Here is an 18,133-nt window from a genome sequence, read left to right as displayed (position 1 = left end):
GATACTCTCCACATGCTATTGATTTTGAAAGCTGCCACTTCTTCCGTCCCCGACTTGTCTAGGTTTCTCAGTTTTTCAAGGACACACTTCACACTGTCAACAAGTTTTCAGCTTGTTGGTGCAAAATAGCTACTTTATGCCTATCAAACATATCTTTGACATTTTTCATAGATTAAAAGTACAAGTCTTGATCATTGGAAGTAAAATACAAATACATAAGGAGTGGTTCCAGACATTTGTTCAGTACCATATGACACAAAAATATTTGTACTAAATATTCAGGCTTTCAGGTACATGCATCCAGCAAACTCAGTTAAATTATTTTGATTCGTCATAGATATGGTTAAAATAAAATCAAGAACAAGATCATCCCTAGTAATGAAAAAAAGCTTCAGACTACATCATACCAAAACTTCAGTCTGTGGAGTGAGAATGGGTCCCAAATTAAATTGTACGTTTGGGTTTTTTAGCTTAGTTTTCTGACCTGACACTTTCCCATCTACCTGTATGTGTTACTTTTATAACCTTCATTATGAAAGATTGGGACCTGATCCAAATTTTAGACAGCTGAGAACACCCAGCATCTTCTGTCAGTCTTTGGTTGGATTCCATAAGTCGCCTGATCACCCTATCATTTAACCTGTCAGCTCTCCTGTTTGGAACAGGTTTCCTTTTAGTCACCCAGTTGCAGCAGCTCATTAAGGTATGCACACTGTTTTAAAATGTATTTGCATATTTGGATGTGTGCAGATATTTGTATTAGAAATGCAAATTACAAGGTGATTCCTTGTTCCCTACCACCACTGGATTCAACAATTTGTTTTCAGCTATTAAACTTAGCTGTGTGCAACATCACATTTAGTGCAACACTGCAAAAGCCAGATGCACATCTCCAAAGTGCTGTGATTGCATCCCCCCCCCTCCCAAAATGGGCTGCAAAAAACAGCAAACAAATTTCACACAGGAAGCAGCACAGAGGTCCACAATAGAGCTTTATTTTGTCATTCATCAAAATAACAAACTTAGTATCTCTGCAAGCTACTGTAACAAACTCATCAGAAATAAAACAGAAAATTAGAGTCCCACACAGGTACACCTATTTACACCATGGTTTCTGATACATGTTCAGTCACCCACATCTTATGATTGGGGGCAAATGCCACGCAAGACATGAGGCAGTCAGGTCCTACATGGTGCTGTGCTGGCTCTAACACACACGGCCTATGCAGTCAGATGGGTGAGCTGGACAGTACAAGGCTAATCTAATTTCGAGTACCATTGTGTGTACTTCAAAATAGAAGCCTTTGATCCCACTCAGTGCTTTTATTTTAATGACAATGCACATCTGACGTGAGCTTTTCTGAACATTAAGAGGCATTGGCTGATGCTCCTCAGTGCTGTGGGGGAGGGGGGTTAACAGGGGGACTTAATTGGTAAACATCTCATGTATTCCAAGCAACAAGAAGAGAAAAAGAAAAAACCAAACCTATCAAAACTGGAGCATCCTGTCTTCAATACAAAATGGGAATTATTACAGGGTATACAAACTCAACAATCCATAACTGAAAACAAGACAATTTTCAAATATGGGTAGATTGTAAATTTTATTGGAAAAAAAAAAAAAAAAAAAAAAAAAATACACAACTTGGAATGGATTATTTGACCTGTGGTCATTTAAAAAAAGAAAAAAAAAAAAAAAAAAGTAGAGAGTAAAACATTAAAAAGCATGGTAAAATGTGTCATTTTTCTGGTATATAGAACAGCAGATACAAAAAGAGTTTGTACGAGTACCTAGGAGATACACCCGTGTCATTTTTTTGCAGTAGTGCAATGCTGAGATTTCCATATATACTTTGTCCGTAGTCCATGCAGAGTTTCAACTTCTCTACATCGTTTCCATGCCAACAGTGTTGCCAAGTGACAACCAGCTGACAGGTTTCCAATGTCACCATGCGTGGAGGGGGCCCCGAGCACATAACAGGAAAATTCCAAGTTCTCCAGCTTCCAGGGGCCTCCACGGCATCTGGTTGTATGACCGTTCTGTCACTCCAAAACACCATGACAGCAAAAGAAAGGGACATGGGGACAAGAGCCTATGCAGTTTACATGCAGTTCCTTTGGACAGCAGAAGGGGCAGGGATGAATAGGGGCTATTAAGATTTTACAGATAAATTACACAAAGAAAAAAGGCAAATTATTTATATACGAAATCTGTACAAGGCCTTCACTTCGCCGTCATCATTTGTACGAACTCTGCAGGGTTGAAGAGGGGGAAAAAAATTATAAAATTTTACATTTAAAAAGTCAGCCCAAAATGTTTACAAAAAAAAAAAAAAAAAAAAAAAAGACTAATAGAGAACTATATACCAACCTTCATAGTTGACCTGTCCATCCCCATCAATGTCTGCTTCTCTGATCATTTCATCCACCTCTTCATCAGTCAACTTCTCACCAAGGTTTGTCATCACATGGCGCAGCTCAGCAGCACTGATGTAGCCATTCCCATCCTGAGAAATCAGGTCAGCCAGTGAGCTCCCCTTCTTACAAACTACAGTGCATATGTACACTAGAACGGCTGGATGCATTTACCTTGTCAAAGACACGGAATGCTTCTCTGATCTCCTCCTCGCTGTCTGTGTCCTTCATCTTCCTGGCCATCATGGTCAGAAATTCTGGGAAGTCTATCGTTCCATTTCCTGAAGAAAAAAAAAAGTTTTTAAGAAGCAGCACATTTGAGCAACTGACATCCAGCACAGTGACTGTGTAAACAGCTGGAAGCCTTTGAGGTTTGATCGAGTTCTCACCATCAGCATCCACTTCATTGATCATGTCCTGCAGTTCTGCCTCTGTGGGATTCTGGCCCAGAGAGCGCATGACTGTGCCCAGCTCTTTGGTAGTGATGGTGCCATCTCCATCCTTGTCAAAGAGTGAGAAGGCCTCCTTGAATTCTAGTTGCAACAAAGAGAGTTGGCTTTTTAGTGAGGGGAAAAAACAAAACAAAAACACACCTGTAAAGCAATCGGCAACAACTGGCAAGACACCACAACATCACGTCACAAAGCCCACTTTTAAGACCAAGCTCATAACTGTATCCTTAAATGTCCATATAAATCAACTCCGAGATACTGATGAGACCCTCTCGAGTTCCAACTACAAGTTTCTGGCTAAACAAGAGCAGCGACCGCGAGGCGGAGCAACAGAGGGCAAAGTTGTGCTACATCAACGACAAATGACAGCCCCGTGCAGCTTTGGTGGAGCCCTGAGGGATGACGAACAATGACACACTCATCAAGCGTGATGAGGCCAACGGGCAATGTGTAGTGGCGTGCAGCAGCTTGTCAGTGTCAGGAAAACTATGAACCTGCCCTGCCATTTCCAGGGTCAAACACATAGGGCAACACCCTTTTTTGTTCTGACAGAGAGGGCCTGCTGTGCACAGCGGGAATATCAACAGGGACTGATTTCCATGGGGCAAGCCGCAGGTCATGCGGGAAGGTATAAGGAAGCCACTAAATTGTATGAATCATCTTTATAAACTTTACAGGCCTGCATTATTTACATAACACCTTATTGTAGCATACCAGCACACCAAGCCCAGTATACTACCACAAATGTTCTTGTAGCACTCCCATTTCATGAGCAAGTACCTCACGCCATACGCAAGCATATAAAGGTGAGCACCAACAGCTCGCCAGAACGCACAGCTCTTTCAGATTACATCATTTATTACATGGCAACCATGAAAATGCAAAGTTTTCCATGAGGGAGTCCTTAAGCGCTCCAGTGCCAGTAAGCAACAGCGGTTTCTTTCATTCCAGTTTTATGACCAGCAGGCTGCTCTGTGGAACGCCTTAAAAGGCAAAAGTATAAATCCACTGCAATGGGATGCAAAGATCCATAAGGCAGGCCACTTGCAGTTATGAGGAAAAGTAGAAGATCAATGCAGCCATGTCTTACCAGCAATCTGCTCTTCTGTAAGTTGATCAGCCTGCAATATACACGAGCAAAAAACAGCTTTTAGTATGCCAGACAAGAACAATAAATATACACACACGCCTCGCGTTACACTTTCCTGCTTAACCCCCCCCATGCTGGTTTACGTGTATTCTCTCAAATTTACAGCCGCGTTTTGGCACAGCTGCTACAGCTGACGAAAATTATGTTGTTACAACAGCAATATTTAGTACTACCAGTAAATTTGCACAAAGGCATTTTCTTGACTGTAAGCCAGCACTTTGTCCTACAGAAGGAGGAAAAAAAATAAGACAAAAAAAATAAAAAATCGCCACGCCATTGGCAATTGCGCGAAATATTGGAGCGATCTTCGAAGACCCCAAATTTGCGGTATAAAATTAATGTTGTACAATTTGGCGGTAAACGTTAGCTAGGCAGAGCCGCACTTAGCTAGCTACCATTACATGCCGGTTCATCAACTCAAGACAACGCCACACATGTTCAGCACAATGAGTGACTAATACAGCAAGTAATACCGCATTTAGCAAATAGTCACAATACAGCTTACTCGGTTAAAGGATACTACTAGGCGGGACACTAGCTAGGACGCAGCTGAACTGCCATAAAAAGCAACATTATTGGGACACTCGACGCACATGCACCATTTTAAGTGTAAATGCGTAAACGGTGCTCAACAGACGTTATACTTTCATTCAGACTAAACAGAAGCTTCCTCGGACGGGCTAGTTTTGTTTATCTACTGTAAAGAAGACGTTTACTCGGCTAGCAATGCGGTAGTTACAGCGGGCATTTTTGAGTTACGTTTTATTTCCGTTCATTCCGACCGGGAAAAAAAACAACGGGGTAGAGGTTTACGAACGGATCCAACCCGCAAATGAAAGCCAGTCTTATTTCCCTTACCATTTCGATGTAGATGTAGTGGCTGGTTCACGACAAATTCGTAATAAACCTAAGCCGAATAAGCTTCCAAAACTCAACACTCTCTATGAACACACTGACACAGAGGCAACTGGACTCGCCTTTAACGGCTATTCGAAACTCCTCCTCTTTTTTAATATCAATCCGCCAACTCGCCTCTTCTACAGGTCCCTAATTATTATTATTTTAAAAATCGTAATCGATATCTATACAGTAAGAACAAGAAACAAGTTAAACATTCATCTATGAATGCTGTGAAGGTTTCGACTCTGATATTTATAATCACACCGCGTATCTCCTGCGGTCTACATAACGGCGGATTAATACTTTCTGCTACTACGTGATGGGGCACAAGCTGTAGCCGAAAGAAATCGCGCTTTCTGATTGGTGTGTTTGTACCTGCAATGCGTCACTCCCATGGTCTGCGCTGCCGCTGCATCTTATCCATAGACATCTCAGTCAGTGCCACAGGCACAGCAGACAAGCTTGTTGCATAGTGTGTATACATATGGGCAACGTCTTCAGAGAGGCACAATAACACAATTCTGATAAGTAATTAGCTACCAGTAAGAAAAATGATTACTTGTAAATGAGCTAGCACTGACCCAGTTTGTGTTTCTATTTATTCTATTACTGCAGTTTTCTCATTTCTGATTGCATTACTTATATTTTATTAGTGTGCTGATAGCCATGCTGTTTTAAATGGCTGTTACAAGGTTACCCCAGACTGATCCTGCGTTCCTCCTTTCTGCTGTGCAAGTGTTCATCACTTTGAATTTTATGCATAATTAGATGCAGCGTCAGGGATGGAGTGTTTGGGTCTAATAGTTAGGTGTTACAGCTCCTGCATGCGTGCGAGTGTGTGCACTGTGCACATTTAGATGTGTAATATGTAAGTGGGTCTGTTGCTGTCAGATGATGCTCGGGTCTCATTGTGCTGCTGCTGGTGTGGATTGGAGTATCTGATAGCCTGATTGCTTATGCCTGACTGCTCTCCTGTCTCCCAGTGACCACCTGTCTCTGCCCTGGCCCCGTGGGAGACTGCGGGGAAGAAGGTGGAGGAGGGTGGACAGAGATGTGTGAGGAGACAGATTTGAAGAACAACTCTGGAATGTACTAGAATCTCCAATGTGCCTAAACAGCCTCAACCCCCTGCCTTTCTCCCAGTTCTTCTTATTATTAGAGACGAATGTCACACTATAAGCATAAGCAGAATTTGTCACATTTATATGGAAGAAATGATGACCCAGAGTGCTTTCCGATTCCATCTGGGCTGTTTACAGAAGTGCTGTTGATCGTGCCCTGTGAGTCGCTGAGCAGCCTCAGAATGAGCCGGCCAAGCCCACTCTACAATTGCAAAACAAAAAGTAACTAATCTGAATCGTACTGGATTCTTTTCATTGAACTCTGTTTTGTTATTTTCCCGTATTGAGGTTTTTGTCACTGTGCAGATTAGGCAATGCCAGAGGTGACGGCACAGAAGCCTGAATCGGTCACAAGAACCAGTTAAGCTGATCCATGTGCGATGACTGTACACGGAGGTGTACGAATTCACTTTGCGTCTCCTTAAAAACACTTGGCAAACAGGACAATGTGGACTTTTATGCACTTTTGTCAATGCCGCAGACATTTAACTGCTTTCAGCTCACACGTTATTAAGGAACGTCAACGGGGAATTGCTCTAATAAGACCTTTTTAGACACAATGGTACACTGTTGGGCCATAAATATTTCAAAAACATAATAGCTTTCCACTTTGGCCTCCTGCCCCGGTTTCTATAGCTACACTTTATCTAATGTGCATGTTTGATTGGTTGATAAAGTGACTTTCAATGCCCCCCAGGTCTCAGAGCGCCTCGTTCCGGGTCAAAGGTATGTACGGGCTGGATTTTAATAAGGATTGGGCATACTGGAACTAAAGAGGTGTTACTTAATGGTCTATAAAACTTGAAACCAGGCTCCATGATGTAAGCCAAGCAGGCTTTAAAATGAACACTAGGTTTAACATGGAACACTATACAGTATTTGTTGCAGGCCTGTTTTGGCATTATGGATGTTGGGTATCATGTTAACTCTGGGGTATTATTTTTTTTATTATTTATTTAGTCGCTCAGATTAATCACAATGCTCAAACCACTGCAGGGCACTAGCACATATTACGTCTCCCCTCTTCTTATCAGCTCTGTGAATATGTAACTACCTCACGTATTGCTTTCTTATCAAACGCTGCCCAGCCCAGAGCTTTTCTTTTTATAATACTGCAGTTTTCATTACTGTACTGCAGGGGTCAAAGTTTGCTTTAGTTCAGTGGAAATGAGCTCAAGTCAGCCCTCCATCTTCATTAATACATTGCTTCCCCCAACACGTTAATGCTCCTTCCCACTGACAGCAGTTAGCTTTAGAGGTGGGTGGATCGATCCAGATATCGATGGTATGGATACCAATGCTGCTATTGGTACTGGAATGATACCAGTACAATAGGAGGGATACTTTGTTCTATCCGCTAGGTTCAGTATGTAGCCCACTGAATTGTGTTAAATAAACTACTTTATTGGAAATGCTATTTATAGCCTATAGCATGTTTAAACAACCGAAGCGGACCCAAAGTGCTTTAAGAGACAGCCATTTACATCCTATGTGCTAGCCCTGCGACAGACTGGTGATCTCTCCGAGCTGTACTCCGCGTCTCGCCCTATGGTAGCTGGCATAGGCTCTCAAACAAAACAGCTTTCAAGCAAGTTGTGCGAGGACTTTGAGGGATGTGAACCGCAGGTGACAAATATGAGACGATGTTTACCTGTGTAACCGAAAGACGCAGGCGCCATTTTTAATGGATGAGGATTTGTAATGCACCTGCTGCTTCAGTGCCAAGTGAGAGGATTGCCTTTCATGGCAGAGAATGGCTGTTAGCCGTGTGTCAAGCCAGTAGTGAAAAGAGTTTTTGCATCGTGTCAGCAACGTGCACATCGGGCGCTGCACCTGTTTGCTTTGGAGAGCGTGTTAGAACATCTGAATGCAACTGTGTATGTGTACATGCAGGGATGGTCAAACAGCATTTTGTGCATGTATGTATTTTATTTTATCTTCTTATGAGGAGAAAATTCAAGGGAAAAACAAGTATCTCAACAAGGTGTCTGAAATAGCTTCACTGTTCCTTAGCACTGATTCTCACAGTATGTGGCTCTCTGCTGGAGGGATGGAGCACCATTTTTCCATAGTATTTTGGTGAATTCTCTCCCAGAATGGGAGGCAGAGCCTTCACCTTTCAGGCCTCTCTTCTGTGGAGCCAGCTTCTTTAACTTTAGGCTTAAACTTTCCTTTTTGATAAAACAAGTAGTTAGCGCTGGATCAATGACTCCGAACCCTCAGTAAGTTAAGTCTTGGCTTATATGCTGATATAACGAGTGGTTCTTCTTCACTCACCTCTTATTGCTCACTATGCATATACACCACTTTGCACTTAATCATTAGTTACTATTAATCTCTGGCTCTCTTTCACAGTGTATCTTTTGTCCCATCTTCCTTCCCTCACCCCCAACCAGTTGTGGCAGATGGCCGCCCCTCCCAAAGCCTTGTTGTGCTGGAGGTTTCTTCCTGTTAAAGGGGAGTTTTTCCCTCCCGCTATTGCCAAGTGCTTGTTCACAGGGAGCTGATTGTTGGAGTTTTCTCTCTATTATTGTAGGGTCTTTATCTTATAATATAAAGTAACTTGAAGTGACTGCTGTGATTTGGTGCCATACAATTAAAACTGAACTGAACTGCATGAAGATCTCACTGGGCGGGTTGAGATCTGTTTCCTGCAAAGATCATGACACATGGAAGTTAGCAGGATAGAAAGAGAAAAAAAGGTGACTACTTGGAATATCTCTCTATTGATTTACAGCATTTCCCTCTAATTAAAACCCTCCCATGCCATAGGTACATGTCACTGTACTCTGACCCCTTGTTAGGAACAAAGGTTTGGGTTTTTCCTTTAATCTGTCACCTGTCTGTACATCTGACCAGCCTCTGCAAATAATTCCTGATTACTAGCAATAGTTCCCAGCACACAGTGGCCAGACATCTGGTCCATTCAGTAATGCTGGAAACCACTCCCTGTCAGCAAGAATGGCTTTATAGCCATTCAATAAGGGTATTAGCCATATAAGGTCTAACAACGGGCTAGCCGCTCATGAGTCAATCCCATAGGGCACCCTGGCCTACCTGTTACTGAGAAAAGACTTGTTTTTCAAAATTACATCATGAGGCAGAAATGATTAATGGCTTCAAATCGTATAAGAGGATTTGGTCTGGGCCTGTGATTCCCTGCCTATTTCAATCATGTTGTGATGAAATGGATATAGTGTTAAGCATGCACTTAGTTTCCTACCCCCTCTTCCCGAAACGTGTTACTGTTTGTAAAGCCTGGCACTAAATCAAGTGGAATGCACCCCCCTCCCACCAAAAAACAAAACCTGCACATGCTAGTAGTTTTATTTGATAGGATCTGAAGGACAAAACCACTTACTGGCTGTCACTACAGTCACTACAGTTTATCTTTACTCACTGGCTTTTTATTTTCCCTCCTGCAATTCCCCCACCCGCCCGCCCCAACACAAACTCTTTCCTTGACTCTGTCTAACTCTGTCCTTCTCCCTTCCACCCTTTCTCTCACTGGCTCGCCTCCAGGTTGTCTGCTGCAGAGTTCAAACACTGCAGCCTTCAGCAGCACATGAAACAGTGCTGCTTGGAACCATCCAGAAAGGTGGCACTATAAAGCTCCGATGCCAAGGTGAATTCATCCTCACAGGTGCTACCCGTGCTTTCGCACAGGGGTCGCAGGGGTCAGGAGCTCAGCTTGTTGTCTGTGCTTCTTTCTTTCCAGAAGTTCCCCGTACAAATGTTCTGTGTAGTGTGGGTGTAATCTCAGTTTACTCTCTCAGTCAGCCCTGTAGAAAGTGAAACCAGAGGAATCAACGAGCATCACAGAGGTTAGGCAGGGGCATTTTTGTGCACGAGCACCTTCTCTGGTGTGCAAAAGAAGTGACGGGGTAGAGAGTTGCAGCAGCTCTCGCGTCCTTGACCCTTGCTGGAGTGCGGGCCAAGTCTGTCTCCGCAGTGGCAGGGACCTGCAGGGCTGCCTCGCTCCGTGCCCCCTCTCAGATGATCTCATTCTGCAGGGGGTAGCTCTCTCTGCTGCATGCTGCAGCCGCTTCCAGATGAAGGCTGCAGAACAGGTGTCAGGCTGTCTGTGTGTGCGTTTATATGAAGCTGTGGGAGTGCTGTTTCTGCTCAGACCCAGCTCGTAAACAAATGTGATTGAGCCAGTTTGTGTGGAAAGTCTCAGCTCTGACCCCTGGTGGTAGGAGCAGGAATTGCATGAAGCGTTGTGAAAGGAATACTAATCAAATGCAATCCTGGAAAATAACTGTCTATTTCGCTAAGTGCTGTATAGAAATATAAGTATGAGGTTACATTTAATTTACATTAGGATACAAAGATATAGTTAATAAACAGTCAGAAAGGGAGCATTAAGCCTGTAAGTACTTATTTTATTTAAAGTACACTTTGTGGATAATACTTTGGAACTTTTACTGAAGGTTTTTACAAAACTTTATGTACATACAGTATTACAGAGTACCTCTCCTTTCAGTTCAACGTATTAACTAACAAGCATACAAATCTTTTAACTGCCGATTGGTTGAGTAGGTGTGGTTCTTTGTTACAGGCAGCAAAGATTAAACTGCTACAGGACTGTTGTGGTTGTTTAGACTGTACACTTGTTTAAATAACATAAAACCCATGTCCCCAAAGGCTGACGCCCTAATTACCATCCATGGCATAAAATACATAATCAGCTAAAATTTAGACCTTTTTTGACCAACACCATCCTGCTTATATGCTAATACATAATGAGTTGTTTTACTCTGAAAATACACTCATAGAATTCAAATTTAACTTACTTCCATGAACACTGTGAATGAAGAAAAGCTCATTTTCAATTCTCCTAACTGTGCACACAGGCTGGACAGAGTACTTCTTCCACCACAGTTCAGATGCTTATTGATAACTTAATGACATCACTGTTGCTTTAGCTTTGAATGATGCACTAATTGTGACTATAATGGCTAATGTCCTCTTTTCTCATAAAGTGCTTGATTTAAGAATGTGAGCAACCCGCCTATATTACCTTTAAATGTTTAAGGAAACACTTCTTTTCACTTCTTGTTTTTCCTGTCTTCCTTCTCTCACCCCAACCAGTCACGGCAGAGAGCCGTCTCCCCCTGAGCCTGGATCTGCTGGAGGTTTCTTCCTGTTAAAAGGGAGTTTTTCCTTCCCACTGTCGCCAAAGTGCTTTCTCATAGGGGGTCATATGATTGTTGGCTTTTTCTCTGTATGTATTATTGTAGGGTCTACCTTAGGGTCTACATTGCCTTGAGGCAACAGTGTTGTGATTTGGCGCTGTATAAATAAAACTGAATTGAATAACTGAATTCTATTAGCACGATCCAGCTGTCAGTAGCTTCAATATGACTCGTATCAGCTGGTAAGAGGATGTTTGCACATCTGTACTATCCTTAGCCAAACAATCATTTTGTACCCAGCATTATAAAGTGACATGGTTGATGCAATAGCAAAATTCATTGCATCCACCCTTTCTGCTCTTGAAACAATATCACAGGGTTGCTAAAGTGGCATTTTATTTAGACTTAGAAATGGTTCTTACTTGCAGAGTCTGGGAGGTTTTACGACTGACAGCTTCCAGCTGCAGCACTGAATCACTCTTGCTTTGTCAAATTTATTGGGACACAGTCAATCAATAAACAATAAAGGGTGTCACTTTCACAGCAGATAAATACCTTTTAAAAAACAGCGACATCTACTTTTCATGGATTGAAGTCTTGGCAGAATAATAACACAAATTGAATTCATTGTGTTTCACTGGGTATGAGTGCTACTGGTTTTGCCAGTAGGGATTAATTTTACTTAATTTATTGTGAACAGAACCTGACATCAGGTATTCTGACAAATGCTAATGTTGCTATCAAACAAGCTGTTGGCGTTGGATCAGCTGGAAACCAACGACCACTGCAGTGGTTTACTTTTCAACAGCGTCTCCAGCCAAGAGGTTGTCGAATTCTGCTGGGTAAGACTCTGACTCTAAACTGTCGATCTTGGCACATCCTTCACTGGATCAATGGAGAGGATTGGAAATAACTGTCTTTTAAAGTCACTCGGGTTTGATTACTTCTTTGTGATGGGATAAATCAAAATCTGTCATCTCAACATTTTTAAACACCTAATGATTAGCCACAACATTAAAACCACTGTTAGGGAAAGTGACAGAATTGAATTCAAAATCCTGCTCCTCACATACAAGGTCTTAAATAATCACGCCCCATCTTCTCTTAATGACCTTGTAGTACCATATCACCCTATTAGAGCACTTCGCTCTCGCTCTGCAGGCCTACTTGTTGTTCCTAGAGTATTTAAAAGTAGAATGGGAGGCAGAGCCTTCAGTTTTCAGGCCCCTCTTCTGTGGAACCAGCTTCCAGTTTGGATTCGGGAGACAGAAACTATCTCTACTTTTAAGATTAGGCTTAAAACTTTCCTTTTTGCTAAAGCATATAGTTAGGGCTGGACCAGGTGACCCTGAATCCTCCCTTAGTTATGCTGCAATAGACGTAGGCTGCCGGGGGATTCCCATGATGCATTGAGTTTTTCCTTTCCAGTCACCTTTCTCACTCACTATGTATTAATAGACCTCTCTGCATTGAATCATATCTGTTATTAACCTCTGTCTCTCTTCCACAGCATGTCTTTTATCCTGTCTTCCTTCTCTCACCCCAACCGGTCGCAGCAGATGGCCCCGCCCCTCCCTGAGCCTGGTTCTGCCGGAGGTTTCTTCCTGTTAAAAGGGAGTTTTTCCTTCCCACTGTCGCCAAAGTGCTTGCTCATAGGGGGTCATATGATTGTTGGGTTTTTCTCTGTATCTATGAAGCGCCTTGAGGCGACTTTTGTTGTGATTTGGCGCTATATAAATAAAATTGAATTGAATTGAATTGAATTGACAGCCCTCTGGCATCCCTGGGGCGTGAATTAGTGATGTTTATCATACAGGACTAATTTGCGCTCATTCTCCTTTGCATGAATGCCTTGACGCATGTAGCATAAGAGACACTGAGTAGCTATCCCCTGTCGCTCATCATGTGTCAAAAACAAAGCTGGGGGGGGGGGGTACATTTTAACCAAAACCACCATCTCTTCCTTAACCCTAACCAACCAAGTTGTTTTTACAGAATAAACTGAGTGGAAGTGAAAGCAACAAGCACGGAGGAACAAATAAGTGCAAAACCAGCGTTCAATTACACCTCATGCTTAATGGATAGATGAAGGAGGCTTACAGTGCATCAGGATGAGAAGACACTAGAAATGAAAAAAATTCTGCCCCAGCACCTCACCGACGGCAGCATCCTCCCCAGCAGAAGAATACACCATGACTTCACAGCAATTTCTTAAAGATAACAACAAAAAGAGGCTGACCCATAGTTTCATACTCCACAGAGTCCACAGGATGCCCTAAAACAGCCCACAGCCGCAATGATCCACAGCTGAGACCACAGGACGCCTCATCAAGAGGTCCCATGTCGACACGCTGATGGCTGAGAGGTGATCTGGGGCACGAGGGTGGCATACACAATTGTGTACTGTATGTGGTTTTAATGTTGTGGTTGATAAGATGCAAATGTGCGTGAGATGTATGCAGCTGTAAGCGTGTGCTATCTATGGCGCTGCCTTGGTACGTAGTTGTCCAGGATTCGAGGGCTGCAGTGAGTAATGTACTGCAGAGCCGGGTCTGAATAGTTGAAGGGTGGAGGGTTGTACTGCTCCGGGATGTAGTTTGGATACAGGTGGGGGATTCTGGAAGAAAACACACACAGGCCAGTCATACTGAAGAAGTAAACATGAAATCACCGCAGTCTACAGGTCATGATTCTGTATTCATATGTGCATTTTTCCGGACAAGGAGATGGTGGCAGAGTCTTGGATTAAATGGGTCCATATGTAGTACAGCCTGGTTGCAGCATCGACCTCTATCGATAGCAGGTGTTCTCTGTAGATTCTACTGTATTTTCTTTTAATCTGATTAATACCCATCCACGTTTCCACACAATAGACAATAATTTCAGTCAAATTTATGGAAATGTTTGGATGGGCAGCAGTTGTTGTGGAATACTCACTGACTCATGCATATTCATGCAGGCTCCAGCACAGTGTTGAAAGAGGTTGAAATCTGGGGCTAAAGCTGATTAAAAACATGAAACACACATCCCGAATGGCTCTCTAGATTCACCGTCGTCTGATTAGCCATTCACTGGTGTCTGATGGTATATAATTACAGTTGTTCTTTGTGCAAATATGTATATCCTCACTGATAATGAGGTACAGGCTGTGGAACCTGCTGTACCATGAGTCATTCTGTGAATAACAGACCCAAAACAAAAACGCATATCTTGCCAAGTGATTCTTTGTAATGCTGCCAATTGAATGTGCAAACCTCCTCAGATCCTTTGTTTGTTTCTTTATTAGAGTTAATTTTGTGATATTGCTCAGTCTAAACTGCAGTCAGAGTGTTGAAATGTTATATCCAGAGCTGATTTTATAAGATATTTGATGCAGCCTGATGGAAAGAGTGAAAAGAAGGAAAAAAAACTATAGCTGCTCTATCATAAGGACTACTATCATATTATTAAGTAATCCAAGTATCTGTTTTTCTCTGAAAACATGATAACTACCTCCCTGGATTTTTATTGTTCACTTTACTTTAATCTCAAAATGCTTGTACGGTCCCCTCCCTGTCTCTTGGTAAATGGCAAACGTCAGACTCTTATATAGCGCTTTTCTACTCTCGGAGTACTCAAAGTGTGCATACAACATGCCTCATTCACCCATCTCATACAATATATCCTCAAGTGCAATCTCAACAATTGCACTTCAGTGAATGCATTCACACTCTGACGGACGCATCGGAGAGCAACTTGGGGTTAGTATCTTGCCCAACGATTTTTGGCATGCAGACTGGGGAAGTCAAGGATCGAACCACCAACCTTCCAGTCAGTAGCTGATCTGCTCTACCACCTGAGCCTCAGAAAACCAACAGCAAGCCACTCTAATACCTCGTTTGGATGCTCTATGTCCGTGCGGAAGTCATAAACAGATCTGCGGTGCACTTTTTAACGCACACACACACAGATATATATTTAATATTTATCTGGATATATCAGGCCATCGAAAGGACTACATAAAAAACACATATAATATAAAAAGTTTAAAAAGATCAAAAACTACAGTTTTTTGTTGTTGTTTTTTTTGAAGAACAAGACATTTCAAAATACCCCCCCCCCCCCCCCCCCCCCCCACTATAAGGCACACTGGAAATCCTTTAATTTTCTCAAAAATCAACAGTGTGCCTTATGTATTAATTAGAGATGGACCGATCCGATATTATGCATCAGTATCGGTCCGATGCTGACGTAAATTACTGGATTTGTGGAAATTTGTGGAAGAGGAATGAACTGAAAAAGTGTTACAACTGAACAATGTTGAGAGTTATTTTGAATGAGTTGAATAAAGTTCGACTTATCTGACAGTTTTGTTTCGCTTTATGCGCCTTATAATCCGGTGCGCCCTATAGTCCAAAAAATACGGTGTAAATTGTAACTTTCTTGCTTTCTTTGCATTCTTTCCTGGAGCACTCTGTGAACCAGAATCTAGCAACTAGCAATAAATAAATAAATAAACAAAAACATGTTTGGGAATTTGAAGTCATTTCCAGTCCATTGAGATGAAAAAACTAAAGTCAATATTTTAGATTAAAAATACACAACCTAAAAGTCAGTTGCATGAATTAAAGACAAAGCAAGCTCATAAAGAAAGCGCAAATAATGTGTGTGTTCCTCACAGCTCTAATTCCCTGCACCTGTGCACCAGTTTTCTTATTTTGGCTGCTCATAAAGAAGGGGAAGGGGTTGCTGTCTCACCCTAGCGCTAGCATCCTCCTTCACTACATCTATGAATCTTCACTGTGGTCTTCGCTTTCTCTTCCTGCCTTGCAGCTCCAGCTTCAACATCTGTTGTTCAATATATCTGCTACCCCTCCTCTTCAAATGTCCAAACCATGTCAACCCTTTCTAACTTTCTATCCTTTTGTCATTAACCGCCCTTAATACTCGTCTCCATCCACTCCACCCCATCCACACTGTCTTCATTGTGCATTGCATCTGTTGCTTTGGATGGTTGACCCCAGCTATTTAACTCATCCATCTTTGCTACCTCTAGTCCTTGCACGTTCACTGTTACATGACTTTAGATACTGCCGCCCTCTTATTCACATACATGTATTCAGTCTTGTTTCCACTGCCTTTCGTGCTCTCAAATTACAATGTGATCTGTGAACATCATAGTCCATGGACACACCCTTCTGACCTCATGCCTTCGTTAGTCTAACAGTGACCACTCTGAAGCCTGTGCCCCCAGTGCCCAACACCTACATCTAACATCAACATGTAACAAAATTCGATACCTGATATACTGGGTATATTTTCAATACCAAATTATACACAGAGCTAGCAGCTAGCAGTTTCCCCATTGCCTGCCTTCATGCTAAGCTACGTTCCTGCTCTCTGTAACTTCATATTTACCACACAGATATAAACGTAGTAACTTTCTCAGGTAAGTCAGCACACAAGAAAATAGTAGTCAGTAGTTTCCCTTTCAAAAAAGGTTTAAACGATTCCTTTAAAACAGGAGCGTCAAACTTAAGACCCGGGGTTAGATTTACCCCACAAAAGACTCCAACTGGAAAATGTTAAGAAGGGTAGAGATTTTGGACTTCTAACTGTGTTTTCATATGTTTTACAGGTTTTCCTACTGATCAAGACCTCCCACATGGTCATTCATACTGCACTAAAGCAACTAAAGAATAGGTTAAAAAACAAAAATTATTCTGTGAATTAGCAAAAACCTAGCAACCAAACTTTTGCTGTAATTTTATACATCTATTTTACATATATTTGGTCCACCATGTAAAATGAGTTTGACATCCCTGCTTTAAAACATTGCAATAGCTGACTGATTCACAGTGCTGTTTTAGACATTTTGCTGAAAGCCAACATTGTCTCTAATTATAAATAAAACCTGAAAGATTTGTTCCACCGGTGAATGTTCTCCCCTCATCAATACACTGGTTTAGGCTTTATTGTACCCGTAACTATTCCTCAGTGTTACCCAAGTGCAGTTTCATAACTCGGCCCAAAGCTGTTAGTAGGAAGTGTCTTTGTTTAATATAGCAGTAGAGTGGGCAGTCTGTACTCCAACTGAGAAGTTAAATAGGAGGACGACAGTGCTGCAGCAGCAGAACAGCAGACAGGATTTAAAACCTTCAAGTTGCTGCAGAAGATTGTCTCTGGGCAGACCTACTTGACTACTGTACCTTGAAATGCACAGTGTGTAACTGTGTTTGTGCGCAAGCAGTGTATGTGCGTGTTGGCCCGGTCACTCCTTGCAGCAGTATATCTTTTGATGACCTGCAATAAACCTCGTTTCACCCTGCCCAAAGGAGCTGCTGACCCACCTGAAAGCATGTTTTATATTTATTCATTAGAGTTTTAGTGCCCCACGAAGGTCTGGCTAATTTGTAGGCTTTGTCTCAGCACAGCTTTTGTGAGGCTATAAAGCTCATTACAGACCAGAACACATGAGGCCTGATGCAAGGCGCTCACTGTGCGCCAGGAGACAACAGTGTCATATGAATGAAAAAAAAAAAGAAACACACTGGAAATTAACACCGCTATTCTTGGATCTTAAAGGGCAGTGAGTTCATGGAACATTAATTCCTAGCTATCAAAATGTAGTGTTAGTCACTGAAAACACTAACTTTTATATTTCAGTTTGCATTCATGTTATGTATAAATTTAAAACTGTACATAAGCTCGTGTCACTCACTCTCCAGTAACAGTCTTCTTGCGGCAGCAGAAGACGCAGGCCAGAACAGCCAGGAGCAGCAGCAGCAGCAGAGGGATGCAGATGCCCAGAACCAGCCCCAGGACCAGGTCTACCTCTGTGTCTCTCACTCGGCCTCTTTCTGTAATAGATCAGCCACTAATGAGCCAAATAACAAACTTTGTCTTGTCTTTACAGGCCCGTGATCTCTCAGCCTCAGACACAACACATACAACTCAGTAAAAGGAAGACGAGTGAGA

General features: G+C 42.2%; 2 protein-coding genes across 2 annotated transcripts in view; both read right to left on the bottom strand.

Moving 5' to 3' along the window:
* Positions 1-973: 973 nt before the first annotated feature.
* On the bottom strand, positions 974-5,008 carry calm2a (calmodulin 2a (phosphorylase kinase, delta)). The gene is made up of 6 exons (XM_084948703.1): positions 4,876-5,008; positions 3,958-3,988; positions 2,805-2,948; positions 2,590-2,696; positions 2,372-2,507; positions 974-2,253 (listed from the first exon to the last, which is right to left on the bottom strand). The coding sequence occupies exons 1-6, from the start codon at positions 4,876-4,878 to the stop codon at positions 2,225-2,227; spliced, it is 450 nt and encodes a 149-aa protein (XP_084804829.1). The 5' UTR covers positions 4,879-5,008; the 3' UTR covers positions 974-2,224.
* Positions 5,009-10,402: 5,394 nt separating this feature from the next.
* LOC146374541 (uncharacterized) overlaps positions 10,403-18,133 on the bottom strand; it is a 31,274-nt gene continuing 23,543 nt past the window's right edge. The window contains exons 24-25 of the mRNA XM_084949204.1: positions 17,877-18,015; positions 10,403-13,793 (exon numbers count right to left, since the gene is read on the bottom strand). Of these exons, the coding sequence (XP_084805330.1) occupies positions 13,652-13,793; positions 17,877-18,015 (281 nt within the window). The 3' untranslated portion in view covers positions 10,403-13,651. The remainder of the gene's footprint in view (positions 13,794-17,876; positions 18,016-18,133) is intronic.

This window comes from Perissodus microlepis, chromosome 13, assembly GCF_051167445.1.
Source record: "Perissodus microlepis isolate ML-2025 ecotype Zambia chromosome 13, ASM5116744v1, whole genome shotgun sequence".
NCBI lineage: Eukaryota > Metazoa > Chordata > Actinopteri > Cichliformes > Cichlidae > Perissodus > Perissodus microlepis.
Note: the sequence above shows the minus strand (reverse complement) of the source record. Positions and strands in the feature narration are given on the sequence as shown.